We start from the raw sequence: 25,311 nt of genomic DNA, 5'->3' as shown, positions 1-25,311 counted from the left end.
CCACTGAGCTATATCCACAGCCCTTTTTATTTTTTATTTTGAGACAGGTCCTCACTAAATTGCTAAGGCTGGCTTGAACTTGTGATCCTCCTCCCTCAAACTCCTGAGTTGCTAGGATTATAGGCTGTGTCACTGCACCTGGCAGAAATTTAGAATTTTTAAATCACAAGTCCAGAATCATAAACACCTCCACCTGTTGGATCTCAGAATCACAGAGGTGAAACCTCACCACTGATCTTGAATCCAGATCCATTTTCAAGGAAGGGACTCCACAGCTACCCAAGGATTCCAACCACCAGATGAGACACACCTAACCTGGAGGCAGTTGAGGGCTCCTCTAGCTCATACTACACAAACAAGAGCAGGAATTCTGTCTGCTGCAGCCCAGCAGGTGGAGGCCTCTCAGCCACTTGGGCAAACCTGCCTGCCTGCATTTCCCCTGGGCTTCTGGTGCTGTGCCCCACCACAAATGGGCTGTGGTGTGGCTGGAAAGAGCCCTATTTGTAGGCTGGTCCCCACTCTAACAGGCACAGGTGCTGGGCCAGTCCCACTTCTTCCCATTCCTGGTGCCTGGAGTTCTACTTCTGAACCATTCAGAATGCCCTCTGTCCAATGCTAATGCCCTAGAAAGCAGATTTCCTCCTACCAGCACCAAGGAAGTGAACTCGCATTTACTCAACACTGGACAAGCCCAGGGTCCTTTCCAAATGTGACCTCAGCTGGTCTTTCCCTCTTCTCAGGAAATAGCTGCTATTTTATGGCCAAGTGAGCCGAGGCTCTCTCAGATCAAGTAACTGAATCAAGGTCGCAGAGCCAGTAAGGGGCAGAGCAGGAGGTGAGTAACATCCCAAGCCCTCCCGCTTTGGCCATGCTGTGGGAGACTGGTAGCGTGAAGGGCAGGAGTGAGGGTGGAGAGGACACAGTCCCACGCTGGGAGAATGGAGACTTTAAGCCTCAGGTGTGACACTTTGTGGGAGCAACTGAGAGTAAAGAATTCTCTGGTGTCTGTGTCCAGCGAGTGCCAGGTGAAGTATAAAGAATGCACGCATGCTGGCTAGGCATGCTTTGCCTCACACAGGCTCTGCTTGGCCAGGGGCCCCTTCTCCCACTTCTCCTCCCTGCCTCTCACCTCCCTCTCCTCCTTGTGGTTCTGAGTCTTGCCTCCCAGCTTGTCCCTTCACCAGGGCCCAGTTCTTGCTGCTTAGCTTCTGTCCATCATCCCCTCCATTCTCCTCATCTACATCCCAGTCTCTCTTTCCTGGGTCATTGTGTCTCCAGTTTCTCTCCACACTGTGCAGCAATATACACATACAGAATATTGGAGAGGAGGCTCCCATACCCACAGACAGAACACAACTGGATTCTCATAGGTGTTTAAGAGATCCTGGGAGTTTAAGAAATCCATCTGGACACCACCAGTCCTTACCATCCCAACCAGGCATCTTCCCTCCTCAGAAAGCCCTCACGTACTCATCAAAACTGAACACCCTCTGAGCCGTACTCCATGCTGGGCTCTGGGGATGTGGGGCAGATGAATTCTCTCTCTTCCCCAGGCATAATGGGGAAACAGAAAAAGGAGCAGAGTTGAAATGTTCTGTCACCAGAATCTTTTCTAGGTAGGGTAGCATGATTATCTTAAAATATGTAAATATGTAAATGTCCTGCCTAAAGCCTTCTAGTGCTTTCCAACACCCAGTGAAACCACTTTTCCTGTTTGTTCTGGTCAGCCTGCCTCCTGGATCCTAGATCCAATCAGCACTGATCTTTACTATGATCTGGGCATAGTAGATTTTACTGTGCATCATGTCACATTACTCTAAGTCTTACCCAGCATTTATTTCTGATATTTACTTATTTCCTGGTCTACTTGTTTACATCTGTGTCTTACACTGGAATATGGTCTCCAAGAACCCAGGCTTGTATGTGTGAAGTGACACTGTATCTGCAGGGCCTAGTACAAGACCTGGAACATGGTAAGTGCATAGGTCCTGGGTTACAAATGCGATGAAGTGTGTTAAAAGACTGAGAGCCAGGAAAGAGAAGCCAAGATGCCAGGGCTCTGGAGACCATGGCTCAGACTCAGGGATGGGGTCTGAAGACTCTCCAAAGGAGGTCACCTGAAGTTGAATTTTATGGAGTGTTTAGGGTGGAGAGATGACATTCCAGGAAGCTCTGAGCAACAGTCCTGAGAGTGCAAGGCCAGTTGGTATGGCTAGGACAGTGAGTTATCAATGAGTGACCAATGATTGATGGGCCTGAGCATGTCCCAATCCTTCCCCTCAAGGGCCTTGAACTTCAACCTCTAGTTGATGGAGAGTCATGGAAGCATTTTAAAGCAGAAAAATGGCAGTCTGGTTTGTACTGTAGAAAGAAAGTTTGGAGAGTGAGAGATTGGAGGAAATGGGAAAGCTAGGGGCTGTTGTGAGGGTCTAAGGGGAATGAACAGCTTTCAGAAACATCCAGGAGGTAAAATCAGCAGGATTGGAAACTGGGGTGGGAGTAAGGGAGGGAGGTATCAAGAGATGACTCCCAGGTTTCAGGCTTGGGCAACTGGGTAGACAACTATACCATTGGCTGGGATGGGGACACAGGAGGAGGAACAGGTTTGGGAGTGAAGATGTTGAGTTTGGTTTGGGAGTTGCCAAATCTGAGGTGCCCCTAGCACAGTCATGGAGGACAGGTGCATTGCCCTTTCAAGGATAACAGGGTTAACTTTAAATATGTGAATATGAAGGACTTGTGGGAGGGTCAAAGCTCAGAAGAGGGATCAGGGCTGCTATCCTCTCATGGGAGCACATCTGAAGGTAGCAACTCATTCAGGATTTGGGGTTAGCTGGAGAGGTGACAATCAGAAGAGGGCAATGACACAACGTCAAAGGGCTGAACTTGGAGAAGCCGTGGCGCACATGATTTCGCATAGGGACCGAGACGCAGCAGACAGTCACCACCTAACACTGCTGCCCTCTGATGTAGACAGCCCCTCAGGAGGATAATGTTCCTCTTCTCAGCTGGAGGTCAAGCTGGGGAGAACTATGCGAGTGGGTGGAGGGCTGAGCAGAGTGGCTGCCCAAACTGGACCGTCAGCACTGCCGGAGGTCCAGCCCTCGCAGCAGGACCCCAGGTTGTGGCACTGGCAGCAGGGCTTAGGTGAGACTGCAGTGGGCGGCGGGGCAGCACTGAATCCCTTGGCCTGGGGCCAGTCCCGCTGTGCTGAGCTGGGAGCGCGTGGAGTTGGGGGAGGTGCCCTTAACCCCGCGCCCAGCAGCCCGCGCGCTGTCGTCTCCATCTGTGCCCCCTCGGCTGTCCCTCCCGTCAGCGGTGTCCCCTAGGGACCCGTCGGTCCCATCCGCGCCTCCAGCCGAGTCCCCGCCCTCTCCCGGTACCTGCGGTCTCTTTTCCCGTAGGCCGGCCCCCTCCAGGCGGTCAGAAAGGCCATCGGCGCGGGCCAGGCTCAGAGGAGGGCGCGGGCGGCCCCTCCAGGCGGCGGTGTTGTCTACAGCAGCCGGGGCTCGGGCGGCAGCTCCTGGACCCGGCGCGCGGGGCGGGCCCCGCAGCTCCTCCCAGACCGGGCCGGCACCTCCCAGCTCGGCGAGGGCGTCGGTACCCCGGGAGCGGGCCTGGGGTCCCGGACAGGCACACTCCCATCCAGAACCAGAGAGGACCTCGAACATGTCGAGACCCATCACTGGGCACGGGAGAAACTGAGTTTGTCCTAGATAACACACTGGGCCAGTTGCTGTCCTCTTCACCCCGCCTAGAGTCAGGCTTCCAGGTTGATGAGTGGCCTGATGGCCCAACCAGGGTCTCTGCATGACAAAGTGGTTCCACCAACCCCTCTCCCTCCCGCCTTCTACAGAACCTGCCTTCTCCAGGCCTGCCTGTGCCTGAATTGGGTCAAATGCTTGGGACTGGGTTAATGCAGGGCACAGAGCAGGAGTGGCAGGTGCTGACAGGGAGACAGGAGATAGGAAGTAGTTGCCTGATCCTAAAGGGTGCAGGCTGCAGATCAAACCAGGCCAGGACAGAGCAGGCATGAAACACAACCAGTAAATGGATTTCTGATCCCAGACTCCCAGTGGAGGTCAGGGACAGAGGAGAATAAGCCGCAGTCTGTCTTCAGTACAAACTTTCTTTAAAGTCATGTATTTCTTCTTGGGTCATGTGCACTTTTGGTTTTTATTTAAAATTATAATCAACAAGGGTGCAGTCCTAACAGCTCAGCTAAGGACAGGGGACAAAGGAACACAGGTATTAGAAGAGAACTTCTCCAGATCCCACAGGAAGAATAGATTCAAGGGCCCCTGGAGGCTTCTTTTATGAGAGGTTGAGGATTGCACACAGCGGGGGCAAGGTAACTCATTTTGGGCTGTGTCTTATATCCTAGGTGCTTGTGAAAGACAAATCTTGTGTCAAACAAATGGTGACTGATTCTGACATGTTATAGAATTCTATAACATCCAAGTCCTGAGTCAGGCATTTTGCACAAATTCTCACTTATCTTCATCTTATTAAATATTCCCACTTTACCGTTAATGAAACTGAAGTTCAGAGAGGTTAACTAACTTCCCTGAGACCAAGTTGTGGAATCAGGTCTTAAACCCAGGCCTGTCTTTCTTCCTGCCTGCCTGTGATCCATGGGTGGGCTGGGCACACTGTGGGAGGCTCTAGGCAAAGCTGCCAGGAGGGTCAACACCCCAAGGGCCATCAGGGCAGTCTCCCACTCTTCTCTGGTAGGCAGAGCTGTGATTTTCCCCCTTTTTCTGAGCACTCATGTGATGATCTTGGCAGATCAACAAGGGCCTGAGAATGCTGCCTGTCTGCTCACAAAACTAGAGCTTCCAGATCTGGAAATTCCACTTGCAGTGTACCTACAAGCCCAAACCCCTCAGTTCACAGAAACTTGTCCAACTGGGCAACGCTGGGCACTGCAGACAGCTAGTATTCTCTTGGCTCACAGATAAGGCCTCAGAAGCCTAGTCTTCCACAGCTCCAGAGCCCAGTCTACAGAAAGAGGATTAAAGACCCACACAGCCTCTAAGCCAACAGCCAATGTCACTTCCTCTAGGAAGCCCTCTAGATTTTCCCATTGAGGGGGATCTCTTCAGAGGGTACATTTTTGTTTCTTGCACAGTACTTCGCCCTACATTTTTTTAAATCTTTGCATTAGTTATCTACAACATCAGTTTCACTCTTCAGCTTTCTATCTGAAGTTCAGAGAGGTTAACTAACTTATCTGTGTCTTCCATGGAGCCTAGCAATGCTACATATCTTAGCACTCAGTGCTGAGTAAATGAAGGAACTGATATCTAGCAAGTTGCTACTCAGTGGCAAGCACTAGACAGAGGGTAATTACATACACTACCTCTGACCCAGACAATTGTGTTTTAAGAATATTTAACTCAGGTGTTTAGAAATGCTCTTCAAAGCCAACTCAGAAGTTGAGATTCAACCTCAAGATTCTTGAACTTCAAGGCTTGTTTCTTATTAATTATCTGTTTAGAACTATATTAGGCATTATTCTAATCTTCAATGTACCAACTCATTTAATCCCAGAAACATCAACTATATCACGTATGGTTGGTTTTTTTGGGTTCTTTTTGTATCTGGGATTGAACACAGGGGCACTTAACCACTGAGCCATGTCTGCAACCTTTAAAAAAATTTTTTTTAAGAAAGGGTCTTGCTAAGTGCCTAGGGCCTCGCTAAGTTGCCAAGACTGGTTTTGAACTTGAGATTCTCTTGCTTCAGCTTCCTGAGTCACTGGGATTACAATCATGTGCAACCACACCTGGCTTCATGTATGTCCTTTTACATTCTCTTCCATGTATGTCCAATCTTAATAGTTGAGAAAGTAAGGCAGAGAGGGATTAAGTAATTTGTTCAAAATCACACAAGTTAAATGGCAGGGCTGGGACTCAAGTGAACAGGCAGACTCTTATCTTAACCCCAGCCCCAATCTGCCTGCCATAGAAGCTTAGAATGCACAAAGCACTTATGAGCCATTTTCCCAAGTTTCTCTTATTTTGCATCTCCTAACAACTTCAAGGTTGTAATCCCAGCAACTCAGGAAGCTAAGGCAGGAGGATTGCAGTTTGAGGACAGCCTCAGTAACAGTGTAGTTTTATCCTTCCTATCCTCCATGGCTCTGTCATTCTGCCTCAGTTAGAACCTTGGTCCCTCACTTGCTAGCTATGTGTGATTTCAGGCAATTTACTTCATTGTGCCCATTTTCTCATCAGGAAAATGAGGACAAAAATAGTATCTATTACAAGGTTATTGTAAGAATTATATGAGTTAATGCAAACAAAAGAGAACAGTGCCAGGCATAGTGTTACATGCACTTCCTTCAGTGGTAAATTTTATCCGGAATTAGACAGAAATTAAATATACTATAAAAACAACTTTCAAGATAACTGAATTTTATGTCCTTTAATCATAGCTCAACCTTTTCCTAAAATGTGTTATTACCTTTCCTTTTAATTTTTTTTTTTAATACTGGGGATTGAACCCAGGGGTGCTTTACCATTGAGCTACACCCCCCTCCCCTTTTATTTTTTGAGACAAGATCTCACTAAGTTGCCTAGGGTCTACCTAAGTTGCTGAGGCTGGCCTCAAACTTGTAATCCTCCATGCCTTATCCTCAAGTCACTGTGATCACAGGTGTGTGCCACCATGCCTGGTTCCTTTTCTAGCTCCTTAAAAAGGGGCATGACAGTTCTAAGTATCTGCCATATAACAGGAACCTAGACATTATATCCATCTTTTGTTGTATTGGGGATTGAACCAGGGGTGCTTTACAACTACATCCTCAGTCTTTTTTGTTTTGTTTCGAGACAGGGTCTAAGCTTAGGACCTCACTGTTACTGAGACTGTCCTCAAACTGCAATCCTCCCACCTCAGCCTCCTGAGTTGCTGGGATTATAGGTATGCACCACCATACCCAGCTAAATCCATCATCTTTAATTCTCATCTTACCATCTACGGGTGCTGGGTTCATTGTCTCCATTCAGCAAAAAATTGAAGGACACAGAGACAGCAAGGAAACAGCAGGTTTATTCCAAGTGACAGAGATAGACTTCTCTGAAGGGGCACCAGAGCTGGGAAGCCGGTGAGGAAGTTTTGGCCTGTTCTTTTTATGGTCTCGGGAATTTCCACCTTTATTTCCTCCCCTGTCCACTCTCTCCTATTATTGGTGCCCCCTCTGTCCATATGTCTGTTTTAGTTTTTCTACTGGATCCCCACTCAGGAACACCGAGTACCAACTGTCTGTCTGATTGGGTCCCCCGCTTGTGTCCATAAGCACTTTTGTAGAGCAGGGAGTTGACCTCATCAGAAGACCCTCTTCATGCTTCTTCGTTCTGGCCCTGCCCTGACTTCCTTGCTTGCCATCTTTCCTGGCTGCCTACCCTGTTCTGTATTTCCCTCTCATAACAATTCTGCGAGGGAATTATTATCCCCCTGGAGGTTCATAGAGGTTTAGAGACTTACCCTAAGTCACCGTGAAGGAAATGGGGAGGACAGAATCTGTTTTTTTGAGATGGCATCTTGCTGTATGTTATGGTGCCCAGGTAGGCCCGGAACTCCTGGACTCAAATGTTCCTCATGTCTCAACCTCCCATGTGGCTGGGACTATAGGCATGTACTACCATGCCTGCTGGAGATAATCTTTCATATCATTTACCTGGTTATATAATATTAGGACCTACATTTTTTTTTTTATTGTAAACAAATGGGATACATGTTGTTTCTCTGTTTGTACATGGCGTAAAGGCATACCATTTGTGTAATCATAAATTTACATAGGGTAATGTTGTTTGATTCATTCTGTTATTTTTTCCCTTCCCCCCACCCCTCCCACTCCTCTTTTCCCTCTATACAGTCCTTCCTTCCACCATTCTTGCCCCCCTCCTTAACCCTAACTCTAACCCTAACACTAACCCCTCCCACCCCCATTATGTGTCATCATCCACTTATTAGCGATATCATTCGTCCATTGGTTTTAGGACCTACATTTTTAAATTGAAAAGTTCTTTTAAAAAATCAGTGACTTTCAAACATTATGACTTTTGACCCAGTACATATCCAATGATAAATTTCATGATTTAAAAAATGATGCTCTTTAACATACTGAAAAATGTATATACAATGGATGAAAGCAAAGATATGCAAAGTCACCACAAATAGAGTTACCCAACCAGTTAAACCAGACTGTAACCTGATTAAGCATATGAATCTAAAACAATGTGTCCATGGCCCAGGCTGAGATTAAGAGGAGCCTGAGGCAGGAGGCAGCCAAGCACCAGCAAGGGAGAGGGAGTAGCATTCAACTAGGGACATTCAAAGCCCTGTGCTAACTTTGTTTTTACTGTAAAGTGACATCCCAGTCTCTACATCAGTCCCTGTGAACTTGCTTAATAGGGGCTCTCTCTGTTTTACTGGTTGAATTTACTAAAGTAATAAATGCCACATAAATGAGGCCTGGGATACTGGCCTTTTCCAGGCCTGATATCAAACAGTGCGACCTTGTGAGAGCTGACCTTCAAAAAATAAAAAAATTTAAGTGACCATATATATATTCTTTTATTAAAGCTAGGAACAAAGGAACAGAACACTGTGTCCTGGGAATACCTCCTCTAGAGAGCCTTCTCCAGTCCTTTCAGAACTATTCTCTCCCTCCTCTAGGTGTCCCAGTGTAATGCTGGTTCACTGCACCTTTTGAATATAGCTCTGAGGCTTATTTATAAAAGGGACATGTTTTCTTTTTCCTCTTCTCCCTCTTCCTCTCCCTAACCTGGGGGTGGGGAACAAGATTACCTTGAGTTATCTGTGCTCCAGAGGAAGGAGATATCTGCCAGAGGCTCTAGGAAGTATCTCCCAAATTAATAAGTGAATGTTATCACACCATCAGGGGACCCCAGGACACTGTCAGGGTACACCTGGAATGTGGCCTTTGAAGAGCTCTTTTAAAATCCCCGTTCCTCCTGATGGGGGAATCACAGCCTCTGTGTTTCTCCTTTGCAACAAAGCAATAAAACTTTTTCCTTTTTCTCAAAATCATGTCCTCATTGTTGAATTGGCATCAGGGACAAGGATGGAGCTTTTGGTTACACCAACACCCACGGTAATCTTCAGTATACAATGTTGCAAAACAAAGTGTAAGAAGATATATTTCCCCTACTACACCACAAATGGCAGGATCCTCATATGAGTCTTCAAAGGTCAGTGGAGGGGCTGGGGCTGGGGCCGAGTGGCAGAGCGCTTGCCTAGCACGAGTGAGGCCCTGGGTTCGATTCTTAGCACAATGTACAAAAATATGCAAATTAGGGCATGCTGTGCATGTACAACTACCAAAAAAAAAAAAAGGACAATGAAATGACAATGACTTTCTCACTGAGCATTTTCAAAACTCACCCAATATGAAGCTTCCTGACAGTAAGAGGTATACTATAGATGCAGGAATGCAAAAAAAGTAATTTTTTCAGCAGGCCAGAATTGAATATGGATTCTGGAGCCAGACTGCCTGGATTTGAATTCTAGCTCTGGAACTTTTTAGCTCTGTGATCTTGGGCAAATAATTTAACCTCTTTGTACCTCAGACTTCTTAGCTGTAAACTGGGAATAGCAATACCTAATTTAAAGGACTGTTAGGGAGATTAAATGAATCAGTATATATAAAGTGCTTCAAGTAGTGTGGGGCACATTGTAAGTGCCATCTAAATGTTAGTTTTCAATTATTTTAAAAATCTATCTACAAAAAGACTGGAGGTGTTTCACACTAAGCAGCAGAATCCATAAGTATAGAATGACAAGGTTATTAACAGAACTGCAGATTAAATGAGTATATTTAACAAAATCAGAGAACTGTGATTTAGAAGTACTTTTATTCCAGTGGTCCTCAAAGGGAGGTCCCTGGGTGAGCAACACCTGGGAATTTGTTAGAAATGCAAATTCTTGGGTTCCCTTTAGATGTGCTGAATCAGAAACTCGGGTGGGATCCAGCAATATGTAGTTTAATAAGCCCTCCAGGTGATCTTGATGATTGCTAAATTTGGAGAACTTCTCTTCCACTACCGACATCTCAACCCTAAGATCTGGTAATTCCAAATTGTTCTCAAATCACTCACCTTCTCTTAGGCTTCAGCCACAACCATGTTTTAGGTCTTTCCACTTCTGGATGGCTGCAACAGCCTTTCCCCTGTTTTACCTGGTTTTCTCTTAGAGCAGTGCCCCAAATCACCACTAAGGTGATCTTACACAGAACTGAACAACTCACTCTTTTGCCCATAAACTCTAGTCACAGTGAGCTACTTTCAACTCTTTCAAAGTTACTTTGTCTCCCTTTTTATGTCTTCATTCCAGAGCTTGAGATCACTGATAAATTACTTTTCATTTTTGCCAGCATTGTTTTTGTTTTCAGCCATATCGTTTTAAAATGCCCTTACTACCATGTACATGTGGGGTAATAGTTTTATAAAAAATTACTGAGTAGTTTCATATGTTGGCAAGTCATGAGTGTCAAATAGAATATTACACAAGCTTTAGCCACATGCAATATAGGTTTATTCCATTCATCCTTAAGAGTGAGATTACATGAATTATTTTATTTGTGATATTTCTACTCTGGCTTATCTTTACCTGCAATAGAAAGTGATGGTTAAAAGTCTGGAACTAGTCTCCTTGGTTCAAATTCCAGCTCTGCAACTTACTAGCTGCATTAACTGTGGCCAAGTTTGGGCACCTCTGCAAAATGGAGACAATAATAAAATCTACACCTTTCAGGGTTACTGTTGTGAGGACTAAATGAATTAATATAAGCAGAACACTCAGGATCATGCTTGGAGTTTTAAAATGTTATTATTTATTATATCCTGTTCCTACCATTTCCTACAAACAAACATTTTTTTGTACCTAAAATAAAACAAAGTATCATGTTTAGAATCAGAGAGACCAGTGTTCAATTCCTGGCTCATCTACTTCTTGGCTGTATGGTCAGAGGACATTATTTAACTTTAGTGAGCCTCAGTCCATTTTTAAAAAAATTTTGTTCTAATTAGCTGTACATGACAGAATGCACTCATACATTTTGACAGATCATACATAAATACAGTGTTTGTTTAAAATAGGGGATAACAACAGTACCTGCTACTTAGGTCTATTGTGGAGACTAGGCAAGAAACTAGAATATACACACAAAATGCTTAGGAAAGGGCTTCACATGTTATGTTCGTTCAATAACAAACACCTTTTCCACTATTAAGAATATGTGAGGGGGGGCTAGAGGGGAAGCTGCATTCCTTGTCCTTCTGAGACTTGGGAATCAATCAGAGGAAATACTGTTCCTCTGTGAGGCAGTTCTCTCTGCCCACCGATCCCCTGCAGTTTAGCACCCATTAGTTGCTGTGATTGTCCGCCCTCTGCCAGCACATCGCCTGCCTTCTGAGTGCTGATTGCTCGCTGACCACCACCTATCATCCCCCATTTGCCTGACTCTTGCCTACCCATTGCCTACTGCCCAAGGTCCACCTGCCAATCGTCCTACCCTGCAGACCACCCGCAGACTGCCACTGGACCACCTGTGCCCACCGTTCTCTGGAAGTCCACTGTCACAGTACTCACAGGTTTGGTTACATGCGGCCACTGTCATGTTGGGACACAGACCAGGGCTTGGACTGCCACAGCCTCTAGCTGGAGTGCCACAGCCACTGCTGCCATCTCAGGGCATGGCCACATCAGTCTGGTGACACAGGTCAGGGCCTGGAGATATATTGGGGTACCCGCAGGTCTGGTTGCAACTAAGGTCTTTCTACTCAGTGTGACAGTGGCTGCCATCTGGCTGCCTCTCTGTGGGGTCACTCCTTTGTGTGAGTGCATCCCTGATGGTCTCTCGGCAAGTTGAAAGGGCATTGAGATCTTGGGACTGCAGCAAGACAGACCCTGGGGAAGCTGAAGCCCAGGTCCATCAGATTTCACCTGGGTTTGCCTGGGTCAGTCTGGGTCTCGCAAGCTTGGGGAAAGCCAGAGACTAGGGGCAGTTCCTTGGGCGAGCAGAGGTTGGAGAAAGTGGAGAAAACTGGGCTTCCTCCAGCACAGTGAGTCATGAAGTGTGCAGGGTTGGAAGGGGCCAGCTACAACGGGTGGGAAGGTTGGAAGAAGGTGTGAGGGCTTCTTGCTATCGGCTAATCCACCCAACTGTTTCGGCACCCTCTGGACTGCAGCTAGCATCAAACTTCAGACATCCCACCTATTGGCAGAGAAGGGAAGCTGAGAAAATTTGTGAAAGCCAACAGAAGCAATCATTCAATTTTCCATTGAGACTTTCCCCTCCCCCCTTTTTGTCCCTCTCACATTTCTACCATCTTTGAATCCAAATATTTTTCATGCATCAATTTACTAAAGAATGGAGTGTCTGAATAGTATATTACAGTTTTGTTGTGTCTTTTTTTTTTTTTACTTTTTCTAAAAAATCTCTGTAAATATTTTCTCTCAACTACCTGTCTCCCTGGATTCGCTTTCTCACTTCTCTCATACTAACAGCCGACCTTTATTAATTCCTCCCTTACTCTTTCTATGAATTTTTACCTCTATCTTCTCTCCTTCTCCCTCATAAACATCACATCTTACACGAATCTGTTCCCTCACTGTCCATCATTTGAAATGGTAAACCCTTTCAGCAAACTTACTGTTTATATTGTAGACAATAATTGATCACTTCTGTTTATGCAATAAAACTGTAAACACCTTAATAGGAGTCATTTGGTTTAAGGTGATCAATTATTTGCATTGGGGGCTGTTAAATTTGTTCTCCCTCTTAAAGGTGAGGTACTGGAAGCCCTGAGGAAACCTATAAGACTACAGGGTAGAATCTGTACTGCCTCAGCTCCATACCAATAGATGAGAAGACACACAAACAACATGAAAAAATAAGGAAACAAAGTGCCTCAAACAAACCAAGAATTTCCAACAATAGAATCCATAGGCAACACAGAAGAAATGTCAGAGAAGGAGTTTAGAAAATACATAGACTGATCTTTGAAATAAAGGATGGTATGGGAGAGAAAATATAGGAAGTGAAAGATCGCTTCAATAAAGAGGCAGAGATTATAAAAAGGAATCAAGCAGAAATCCTCAAAATGAAGGAAACAACAAACCAAATTAAAAAAAATCAATGGCAGGTATTACCAACAGACAAGACCGCTTGGAAGACAGAACCTCAGACAATGAAGACAAAATATATATTCTTGAAAATAAAGTTGACCTTACAGAGAAGGTGGTAAGAAACTATGAACAGATCTTCCAAGAAATATGGGATAACATGAAAAGACCAAATTTAAGATTACTGGAATAGATGAAGGGATGGATACAAACCAAAGGAATGCATGATCTATTCAATGAAATAATATCAGAAAACTTCCCACATCTAAAGAATGAAATGGAAAATCAACTGCCAGAGGCTTACAGGACCCCAAATGTACAAAATTACAGCAGACCCACACCAAGACACATTATAATGAAAGTACCTAACATACACAATAAGGATAGAAATTTAAAAGGTGTGAGAGAAAAAAAAAATCAAATTATATATGGGGGAAACCAATTAGGATCTCAGTAGATTTCTCAACCAGGACCCCAATGCCAGGAGGTACTGGAGTAACAAGCTCTGAAAGAAGATGGATGACAACCCAGAATTTCATATACAGGAAAATTAAGCTTCAGATTTGAAGATGAAATAAAAACCTCCCATGATAAACAAAAGTTAAAAGAATTCACAACTAGAAAGCCCACACTACAGAATATTCTCAGCAAAATATTCCACGAGGAGGAAATGGAAAAAACAAAAAACAGAAAAACAAAAACCAAAACCAAAACAAAACAAAAAACCAAAAACAATGAAAAACAGCAAAGGAAGAAACTACACTAAACTAAGTCAAGTTAAAACCAAAAATAAACTGGGAATACAAATCATATCTCAATGAAAACCCTGAGTGTTAAGGGCCTAAAAACTCTTTAATCAAAATACAGAGACTGGCAGAATGGATTAAACCAACAACAAAAAAGACCCACCAATATGCTGTCTCCAAGACAGCATATTGACATCCGTGGACTGAAGGTGAAAGGTTGCAAAAAAAATATCACTCACACAGACTGAGTAAACAAGCAGGGGTTTCCATCCTCATATCAGACAAAGTGGACTTCAAACCAAAGTTAGTCAGAAGAGTCAAAAAGGACATTTCATACTGCTTAAGGGAGTCATACACCAACAAGACATAACAATCATAAATACATGTGCCCCAAACCACGGAGCATCTATGTACATCAAACAAATCCTTCTCAATTTCAAGAATCAAATAGACCACAACACAAAAATACTGGGTGACTTTAAGACACCTCTCTCACCACTGGATAGATTTTCCAAACAAAAACTAAACAAAGAAACTATAGAATTAAATGATACAATCAATGATTTAGACTTAATGGACAGATATAGAGTATGTCATCCATCGTGAGTGAATACACTTTCTTCTCAGCAGCGCATGGATCCTTCTCTAAAATAGACCATATGTTATGCCACAAAGCAACTCTCAGAAAACACAAAAAAATAGAAATACTATTCTATCAGATCATAATGGAATGAAACTAGAAATTAATGATAAAATAAAAAATAGAACAGAAGCTACTCCAACAATTGGAGACTAAATAATATGCTATTGAATGATGAATGGATTAAAAAAAAGAAATTAGGGAGGAAATAAAAAAAATACTTAAGAGGTAAATGAGAACACCAATACAACACATTAAAATCTCTGGGACACTATGAAGGCAGTGCTAAGAGGAAAGTTCATTGCATTGAGCTCATAGATTAAGAGAATAAAAAGACAATCAATAAACGACAAAACATTACATCTCAAAATCCTAGAAAAAGAAGAAAAAATCAGCACCAAAAGCAGGAGATGACAGGAAATAATTAAAATCAGAGCAGAAATAAGTGAAATTGAAAAAATTGACAAAACAAAAAGTTGGTCCTTTGGAAAAAAATAAACCAAATGGATAACCCTTAGCCACACTAACAAAAAGAGAGAGAAAAAACTCAAATTACTAAAATTTGTGAAAAAGGAAATATCACGATGGACACTAAAATACAGAAGGATAATTAGAAACTATTTTGAAAATTTGTACTCAAATAAATAGAAGCTCTGGAAGATATCAACAAATTTCTAAAGACATACGACCTATCCAAACTGAAGCAGGAGGACATACACAATTTAAACACATCAATTTCAAGCAATGAAATAGAAGACACCATGAAAAGCCTACCAACCAAGAAAAGCCCAGGATCAGATGGATTCTCAGCCAAGTTCTACAAGACCTTCAAAGAATTAATATCAATACTCTTCAAATTATTCCATGAATGAGAAAAGGAGGGAACCCTTCCAAACTCATTCTATGAGGCTAGTATCATCCTGATACCAAAACCAGACAGACACATCAAGGAAAGAAAACTTCAGACTAATATCCCTGATGAACACAGATGCAAAATTCTCAAAATTCTGGCAAAACACATTCAAAAACATATTAAAAAGATAGTGCACCATGAACAAGAGGGGTTCAACCCAGGGATGCAAGGTTGGTTCAACATACAGAAATCAATAAATGTAGTTTATCACATCAATAGACTTAAAGACAAGAATCATATGATCATCTCAATAGACGCAGAAAAAGCATTTGACAGAATACGGCACCTATTCATGTTCAATACACAAGAAAAACTAGGTATGGTAGGAACATACCTCAACATTGTAAAAGCTATCTATGCTAAGCCCAAGGTCGACTTCATTCTAAAGGAAGAAAAAACTGAAAGCATTCCCTCTAAAAACTGGAACAAGACAGGAATGTCCTCTTTCACACTTCTATTCAACATCATCCTTGAACTCTAGCCAGAGCAATTAGGCAAAAGAAAGAAATAAAGGGATACAAATAGGTAAAGAAGAACACTATCACTATTTGTTGATGACATGATTCTATATTTACAAGATTCAAAAAATTCCACCAAAGAACTTCTAGAACTCATAAATGAATTCAGAAAAGTAGCAGGATATAAATTAATACCCACAAATCAACTACATTCATATACATAGTGATGAATCTATGGCAAGAGAAATTAGCGAAACTACCCATTCACAAGAGCCTCAAAAAAAAAAAAATAAAATGCTTGGGAATCAATCTAACAAAAGAGGTGAAAGACCTCTACAGTGAAAACTACAGAACACTAAAGAAATAAATTAAAGACCTTAGAAGATGGAAAGATCTCCCTTATTCCTGGATAGGCAGAATTAATATTGTCAAAATAGCCATACTACCAAAAGTGATATACAGATTCAATGCAATTCCTATTAAAATCCCAATGACATTCTTCATGGAACTAGAAAAAAGTAATCATGAAATTCATTTGGAGAAATAAGAGACCCAGAATAGCCAAAGCAATTCTTAACAAGAAGAATAAAGCAGGAGGTATCATAATGCCAGAATTTAAACTATACTACAGAGCCATAGTAACAAAAATGGCATGGCACTGGCACCAAAATAGACATGTACATCAATGATACAAAATAGAAGACACAGAGACCAACCTGCATAAATATGGTTATCTCATATTAGACAAAGGTGCCAAAAGTATACATTGGAGAAAAGATAGCCTATTCAACAAATGGTGCTGGGAAAACTGGAAATCCATATGTAACAAAAGGAAATTAAAACTCTCTCTCTCACCCTGCACAAAAATCAACTCAAAGTGGATCAAAGACTTAGGCACTAGGACAGAAACTGCGACTAATCGAAGACAAAGGAGGCCCAAATCTTCATCATGTTGGCTTAGGAACTGACTACCTTAACGACTCCTAAAGTGCAAGAAGTAAAATTAAGAATCAATAAATGAGATGGAATCAAACTATTTTAAGCTTCTTCACAGTAAAGGAAATAATAACGTGAAGAGACAGCCTACAGATTGGGAGAAAATCCTTACCACACGTACCTCAGACAGAGCACTAATCTCTAGGATATATAAAGAACTCAAAAAAACTGAACAAAAACCCAAATAACCCAATCAATAAATGGGCTAAGGAAATGACCAGACACTTCACAGAATTAAAAATACAATCAATCAAGAAACATATGAAAAAATGCTCATCATCTCTTGCAGGTAGAGAAATGTAAATCAAAATTACTCTAAGATATCATCTCACTCCAGTCAAGAATACAAGCAACAATAAGTGTTGTCGAGGATGTGGAGAAAAAGGTACACTCATACATTGCTGGTGGGACTGCAGATGGTGCAACCACCATGGAAAGCAGTATGGAGATTCCTCAGACAACTTGGAATAGAACCACCATTTTGTCCCAGCTATCCCACTCCTTGGTTTACACTCAAAGGACTTAAAATCAGCATACTGCAGTGACACAGCCACATCAATGTTTATAGCAGCTCAATTCACAATAACTAAATTATGGAACCAACCTAGATGTCTTTCAACAGACGAATGGATAAAGAAAATGTACATATATACAATGGAATGTTTCTCCACCTTAAAGAAGAATGAAAATATGTCATTTGCAGGTAAATGATTGGAACTGGAGAATATCATGCTAAGTGAAATAAGCCAATACCAAAAAACCAAAGTCCAAATGTTTTCTCTGATAAGCGGATGCTGATCCATAACTGGGGGGTGGGCAGGGAGGATGAAGGAACTTTGGATTATGCAGAAGGGAGTATGTGGAGGGGTGGGGTGGTGGGGATGGGGAAAAAAACCTTCAATAAATAATAATTTTTAAAAAATGAGTAAGAAGAAAGTGAGGCTGAGGGTGTAGGTCAGTGGTAGAACCTATCATGTGTGAGGCCCTAGGTTTAATCCCCAGTTCTGAAAAAAAAAGAGAAAAAAAAAAGTGCCTCAATTTGTCTACTTGAAAGAAATATTGAGCTGTGGTTGTAGCTCAGTGGAATAGCACTTGTGTGGCTTGTGTGAAGCCCTAGGTTCGATCCTCAGCACCACATATAAATAAATAAAATAAAGGTCCATTTACAACTTAAAAAATATTTAAAAAGAAATATTAACACACTATCAGAATAAGCATGGTGACATGTGTCTGTAATCCCAATTTCTTAGGAGACTGAGATAGAAAGATTTTGAGTTTGAAGTAAGCCATGGCAATATAGCAAGATTCCATCTGAAAAAAAAAAAAAATCCTTTAGGACAACTCTATAAATTAAGTGTTAGGATATTTGTTAGATGAGGAAAATGAGGTTCAGAAAGGCTAAATAACTTTCTTAAAAAATTATTTTTGGGACTGGGGACACAACTCAGGGGTGTTCTACCCCTGTTAAGGTTTAGATATTAGGTGTCCCCCACAAGTTCATGTTAAGAAAATGCAAAGTCTACAGGAGAAATGATTGGGTTATGGGAGTCTTAACCCAATCAATGAATGAACTCCCTGATGGGACTGAGTGGAAACTGAAGGTGGGCAAGGCGTGGCTAATGTGGTGGGTCACTGGGGGCATGCCTTTGGAGTATAAATTTTGTACCTGGCGAGTGAGTGAAGTCTCTCTCTGCTTCCTGATCATCATATGAACCACTTCCCTCCATCCCGTCTTCTGCCATGATATTCTGCCTCATCTCAAGTCCAAAGGAATGAAGCCTGCTATCTATGGAATGAGACCTCTGAAACCGTGAGCCCCCAAATAAACTTTTCCTCCTCTACAATTGTTCTGGTCAGGTCTTTTAGTCACAGCATCAAAAAAGCTGCCTAAAACAACTACTGAGTTACATCCCTAACCCTTTCTTATTCTGACATAGAGTCTCACTATTGCTCAGGATGGTCTCAATTTTGGGGTCCTCCTGCCTCAGCCTTCCAAGAAACTAGGATTATAGGCGCAGGCCTTATGCCCAAGTTGTTGGGATAACAGGTATGCACTACCATGCCTGGCTCTCAAAGTCATCTTTACATTACTTTCTCAAAAATGGCAGAATGGGGATTCAAGCCCAGAATTGTATCAATTTATTAGATCACAGTGCCTTCCAAGAATCCATTAACAAATATATACAAAGCCACAAATATTTATATATATCTTTGTGTATATATCTTTCTCTATGCATACACATTTCCTAACTTTTAAAAAAATAGGACAAAATAACTAAAATTGACATCAAAGCAAAACTCCAATGTAAACTGAACATGTGGATAGTATGCTTTATTATTACTTAAAGTATATTATTCTCATAATTACAGGCTACAATTTAGAAGTTTCAAATGCAAGAGAAAATTTTAGAAAGAGAGCCCAAATAAAGCTGAACCAGTATGTAGAAGATAGTTAAAACTTTCTAAGTTGTGCCTCTTAACTCTTAGCAATACTTATCTGTCCTTTTTTAAGCATAAGACCTGAAGCCGGGGTCAACAACATAAAATATCACAAATTACCAGAGGACATTCAACCTACATAAGCAAGCATGGATATAGATATATATTTATATAATATATACATATTTTAATATTATATTGGTCCACTGAGTATATATATTTTAACAAAAGATAAGAATCTATATAATCCAGTTAAACATACATAAGATTAGGGTACATTTATTACATTGAAAGTTGGTGTTCATAAGTTACAGATATTTAATATTTTCCAGAGTGTTTTTTATTAATTAAAAAAAATATTTTAAAAGCATTTCAAACATTTGTTCATTTTCCCAGTGCAAAAGAAGGTTGTTCAAGTCAACTTACCTTTTTCTCAAAGAGAAAGGGGAAGGAAAAAAAAAAAAAAAAAAAAAACCCAGAAAACACCACCTACCAGCAATTTCCAATGCTACCTTCTCAAACAACTTTTGCTAACTTGCCTAAATCCTTAGGTCACTGGATTAGTTTATCAAAATTAAAGCCTTGTGATTATGATTCAGCCCTTGCTTCATATGTATGACTCTTATGTTGAAATGTTTCTATATACAAAAAGTAGAAAAAAGTTAGCAGTGCAAGGAAGTGGTTTATTTTAAACTCCAGTCATCCAATTGTGTGTGGAAAGAAAAGCACCATTTCAATATGATATAAATTAGATATTTTGGAATTACTTATCTTCTAAGCAATAAGTTACTCTGGTTACCCAGATCAATACCACTTTGACTTGCTAATCCCAGAGAATTTCAATTAGGTTTTAGGTGCATTTCTCTTTGTCTGTTATTCAATACATTATCTAAGTCAGTAACTCATATTTTAAAAAAAGATTACAATATACAGACTACTTCATAGTCTACTTCAAATTCAGCTTGTCTACTAGGTCAGTTTTAAAGACAAGATTTTAAAATGTAAGGAGTCTTGAAAATTTGGCAGATCTTTTCCCTTCCAATTAAAAAAAAAAAAAAGGCTAGGTTGCCCATTTCATAGGTGAAAAACATGAAGAGAGTAAATCAACTAATTTAAACTACAAAGATGAACAAAAAACAATATGGTATAATACATGTCACCTTTCCTATTGGTATTCAGTGAAAGATTTTACATTTCAAGTAGTTAAGCCTTCATTAAAGAAAATAAAAAAGAAAAGAAAAATTAAAGTACCTTCCAGTTCTAGCTTGCTAAAGTTTCTTCTGCAAAAGTATAAAATAAACCTATTGTGAACTAAAGAGGACAGTGCCACCGCAAAGGCCAAAGAGCTGCATGTTAAGATTTATTTGTGCTTACCTTATACTGATGGGTACATTTTAAGTGATAAATTTTCTCCACTCCCTGGCACTTAAAATGGACATTTTCTTACAAACTTTATATGTAAGAAACTGATTTTGTTAATTAGCAAATTTATGGAGCAGTATCTGTTGACCTCAAATTCCTTAAATCCAGAGAAAATTGTTTAAAAAAAATGTATTTCCACATGAGGTTTTAATGTTTTTTATTCAGGAAAAATTTGAGTCTGAAGTTATAATGGTTCAATCTAAAGCATCCTTTTTTCAATAGTGGAGTAGATTGATGCAAAATATTTTTCCTTTTCTATAAAAAACAAATTAAATGGTATTTGTACTCCAAGGAAATACAAAAATGTACTTTATACTAGCCAATTTACACCAATCATAAAAGAAATGGGGTGTTTGTTCCCTTCCCCCTCCTTCAATCATTCAAACCAAGGGAGAATACTTCAAACTTTATAAACCCCACTAACTCTAATCAGAATAACCACAGAACAAGGGTAGCAAGGGGTGAAACGATTTCTCTACATTCCAGAAGGCAGAAGCTTGGGTGCTCTAGCTTTTACAAGTAAAAGTAGCACAGGCAGGCTGAAGCTCACAGTAAAAGCATACTAGAACAGGGACCTAGGTAAAGCTGTCTGATTAGGTTACTGCTTTTAGAGGAAATAATAAAATAAAGTCAAATCTGAATACAAAAGAAAAAACCTAGACTTTTGTCACATTTATAGGAATCTCAAACCTTTTGTATTCCCATGCTCAAAGGTAGTTTTGATACACATGGTAAATATCTTCAATATTTAAGAAGAGTATTGTATTTTGGACAAAGGACAAGAGAATTCTTCATGCTTCTGATATCTCAGATTTGCTGAGTGCAATAGCCAGTTCTAGGTCTTCTTGTTCTTGCTGATTCAGTCGGGCAAGCCTTTGCTCCTCCTCTCTCTCACTTTCCCTCTTCACCCATTCAATCATATCTTCTTCAGAGGGATACTGCCATTTAAAAGATCAAATGAATGAACAAATGATTAAATGAGCGAGTAAAATAATAAAAAGAAGAAAAATAGTTTTTTATAAAACTGTTTCAAATAAATAAAATATAATAAAATTGCATGTTTCACCTGAAGGACCCTGGTAATATAATCTTGTCACTTGTCCCCTGCACCCCCAAGGAAACAAAGTTTAGTTTTTTTTGTTTGTTTGTTTGTTTTGTTTTGTTTTGTTTTGGTACTGGGAATTGAACCCACAGGCACTTCACCACTAAGCCACATCCTCAGTCCTTTTTATTTTGAGACAGGTTCTCACCAAGTTGCTTAGGGCCTTGCTAAATTGCTGAGGCTGGCCTCAAATTTGTGATCCTTCTATGTCAGCCTCCCCAGTCACTGGGATTAGAGGTGTGTGCTTCCATGCTCAGCAACAAGTTTAGTTTTAATCAGTTACATAACTGTGGTTAATTTTTTTTTTTAAATTCCATCTATGGAGAGAAAGTCTATGAAAGTAAACATTAAAGATATCATTTAGAAACACTTAAAAGTAGATAAGTAGATTCAAAAATGGAAGAGGCTAGCCTTTTGATCTAATGTAAAATATTTACTATTAAACTTTCATGAGCATCCTCACATGATAAGTAATTTTTAACTTAAGCCCCATTGATGATTTTCCACCTTATCCTAGACTTTCAGGTACAGAAAATATATGAATGAAAAAAATAGGCTGATTTGCTATACACAATAATGAGTATTGGTTATACTAAGCAAGATAAGAACCAAAACACTTTTTTTTAAAAAAAAGTATTTTGAAGATTTTGGCAGGCTTTGAGAACTTTTGGACTCAGTCCCCCCCCCCCCCCCCCACGGTGCTAGGGATCGAACCCAGGGCCTTGTACTTGCAAGGCGAGCACTCTACCACTGAGCTATCTCCCCAGCCCTTGGACTCAGTTTTAAAAAGTCCTTACTACTAATGATTATTCAATTGGGAAAATATTTTTTATTAAACCACAACAGTAACTACAGCAGAAACTAAATAATAAAATTCTACTTGGTTTCAAGTCTTGTCATACAGAGAAGGCTTAAAAAAAGATGAAATGAAAGAAACAGTCAGACTTTTTGAAAATGGTAATTTCTTTCCTGGGGGAATTAAGAGTACCTATGGAATTTATAATACTTAATAAATCTTTCAAAACAAAAAAGGATGTTTTTATTATAAGCTACAAGCTATTTATACTATGCTGAGATTTGAGTATAAAGTAAATAAAATACCTCAGTTATTGTTTGAGAGTCATTCCAACCAGGTTTTGACTTGTCTTCTAAAATGGTATTTAAGATATTAAATACCACAAATTGCCAGAGGGTTGTTTTATACTAAGAGAAATACAATCTTCTAAGCAAACCAATTCTTGATTCTCTGCTTGAAATAACTAAATTCCATTTGAAATAAAAGGCCAGGATAATTCTGACACTATTTTGCAATATTTACAATATTGATTTCTATTCTGCTCCTTCACCTTCAGTAGAAGCCGGTGGAACTTAAAAGTACAGTTTGAAAAGTTGGATGGTGTAACTGCCTTAGCTGCACACTGATTCTTGTCCACCTGCTTGCTTTTTTTTTTTTTTTTTTTTTTTTGGTACTAGGGATTGAACCCAGGGGTGCTCAACTCCTGAGTCTTTTTATTTTTTATTTGGAGATATGGTTTGCTAAACTAATGAGGCTGGCTCTGAACTTGTGATCCTCCTGCCTTGGCCTCCTAAGTTGCCATTGTGCTTGTCTGTCCCCCTACTTTCTAACTACAAATAAAAGCAGCAATAAAGCAACTAGTTAAGTGACTTGCTGCTATAATAAGGAAGGAAACTTTAGATTGTAGCCAGGCTGGCCATTACAACTTCTATTTCCAAAATCAAGGGAATAAGGTGATAGATAAAGAAAAATTCCTGATAAAGATAGGCAGTGATAATGAGGTCATTTAGCCTGAGGGAAAAAAAAAAAGCCCTTTGGCTAGCTATTCTAAGAATTATATTAAAAAGCAAAAGACTTGGTTTATCTGAATAATGATAGAATATTATGATACTGCTTTTTGCTGCCTCTGTGGTTGGTTGCCCAATTTCTAATTCTCTTACAGGCCCTGCCTATGCCATTATCATAGCACTTTTCTTTTTTGCAGGTCTGGGGATCTAACCCAGGGTCTCAAGCATGCCAGGCAACCACTCTACTACTGAGCTACATCCTTAGCCCATCACAGCACCTTTCTATGGTTTCTAAAAGTCTTTTCATTAGCTCTCAGAGAATGCACAGTTTAAGTATGGAGGCTAGTGAATTAGAGTCCTCCAAATAATTAAAATTGTTTAGATCCTGACAATAACTTATTTCATAAACTTTTTTTGGGGGGTGGAGGGACAGGGTCTTGCTATGTTGCTCAGGTTGGTCTTGAACTCCAGGGCTGAAGTGATCCTCCTACCTCAGTCTCTCAAGTACCCTATTTACCATAGATTTCATGCCAATTTTTTTTTTTTTTTTGCAAAAAAGTGAAGTGTGACCATTATGTGAAAGTTTATTTTTAAAAATTGTGCTGGTATGACTTAAAACTCATTTATTACTACACTGTTTTGGAGAAAGAATAGGATATGTGGAATATTTGTGAATACACATTAATTAATTAATCCTAATGTGGTAGTGACAATTATGTGGTGAAAGACATAGCTGGAACTATAGGTATGTACCACCATATCCAGGAGACATTAACATTTAAAAAAAGATAACCATGGGGCTGAGGGTGTGCAATTCAAAAAATTCCTGGAGATGTAGTTCAGTGGAAGAGTGCAGTTCAGTAGAAAAATGCTTGACTAGAATACACGAGGCCCTGAATTCGATCCTCAGCACTGCCCATCATCACCCCCACAAAAAAAATTCCTGCATCTATCCTCTCAAGTAATAATTGCTGAGTGGGCTCCAAAAAATCATTAAAACTTTATATACAAACACACATACAATACAGTTACAAATACACAAGCTCACCACTGGCATTGTTCATCCAGTGGGCAAATAGTAAATTATTCTCCAATAGCCCTTTAAATCACCATCATCCATAACCATCTGCAAAATGGTATCTGTCAAGATTTGTTACCAAGAACCAAGAGGAAAGTTTATAAAACAACTTGTATATATCACAAGAACTAAGACTACTAAAATCATTTGTGCAAAGAAGAAGTTTTAGAACCATTAAAACAGAATTAGAGGTTTTGCTTGGGGAAGAATGGAAGATCATTTTAGTATTTTGGCAAATTTAGTTGAAACAATACAAATTTGGCAGACTCCAAAGCGTTCTTGGAAAACTTTTCAAATTGTAAATGGAAAGATTTTCCCCCAAACAGCCCATTCACAGTACTTACAGCACTGAAGTTAGCAAAATTGCTTGGGTCAGCCTCTTTATTGGTAGTGGTAGTAGTAGAAGAAGTGAATGGATCACAAAACATATCAGGATCTTTTTCTTTGGGGCTATCATTGCCTGGGAAAGGCTGAAATGGATCATTCACTTTAAAGGGATCAGAAGAATCCAATTTGTTGATGGGTCTTTTCCCTGGATCAAAATCATTACAGTTACTCAACC

The 25,311-nt window shown here is 40.4% G+C and overlaps 2 protein-coding genes across 4 annotated transcripts in view; both read right to left on the bottom strand.

Moving 5' to 3' along the window:
• Window positions 1-3,778, bottom strand: part of Ttc39a (tetratricopeptide repeat domain 39A) — a 48,843-nt gene extending 45,065 nt beyond the window's left edge. For both annotated transcript variants that reach the window (XM_047552828.1, XM_047552846.1), the window contains exon 1: window positions 3,384-3,778. In XM_047552828.1, the coding sequence (XP_047408784.1) occupies window positions 3,384-3,436 (53 nt within the window). In that variant the 5' untranslated portion in view covers window positions 3,437-3,778. The remainder of the gene's footprint in view (window positions 1-3,383) is intronic.
• Window positions 3,779-19,209: 15,431 nt separating this feature from the next.
• Eps15 (epidermal growth factor receptor pathway substrate 15) overlaps window positions 19,210-25,311 on the bottom strand; it is a 132,184-nt gene continuing 126,082 nt past the window's right edge. For both annotated transcript variants that reach the window (XM_047549323.1, XM_047549330.1), the window contains exons 24-25: window positions 25,094-25,281; window positions 19,210-21,704 (exon numbers count right to left, since the gene is read on the bottom strand). In XM_047549323.1, coding sequence (XP_047405279.1) covers window positions 21,558-21,704; window positions 25,094-25,281 — 335 coding nt within the window. In that variant the 3' untranslated portion in view covers window positions 19,210-21,557. The remainder of the gene's footprint in view (window positions 21,705-25,093; window positions 25,282-25,311) is intronic.

This window comes from Sciurus carolinensis, chromosome 1 (assembly GCF_902686445.1).
Source record: "Sciurus carolinensis chromosome 1, mSciCar1.2, whole genome shotgun sequence".
Taxonomy (NCBI): Eukaryota; Metazoa; Chordata; class Mammalia; order Rodentia; family Sciuridae; genus Sciurus; species Sciurus carolinensis.
Note: the sequence above shows the minus strand (reverse complement) of the source record. Positions and strands in the feature narration are given on the sequence as shown.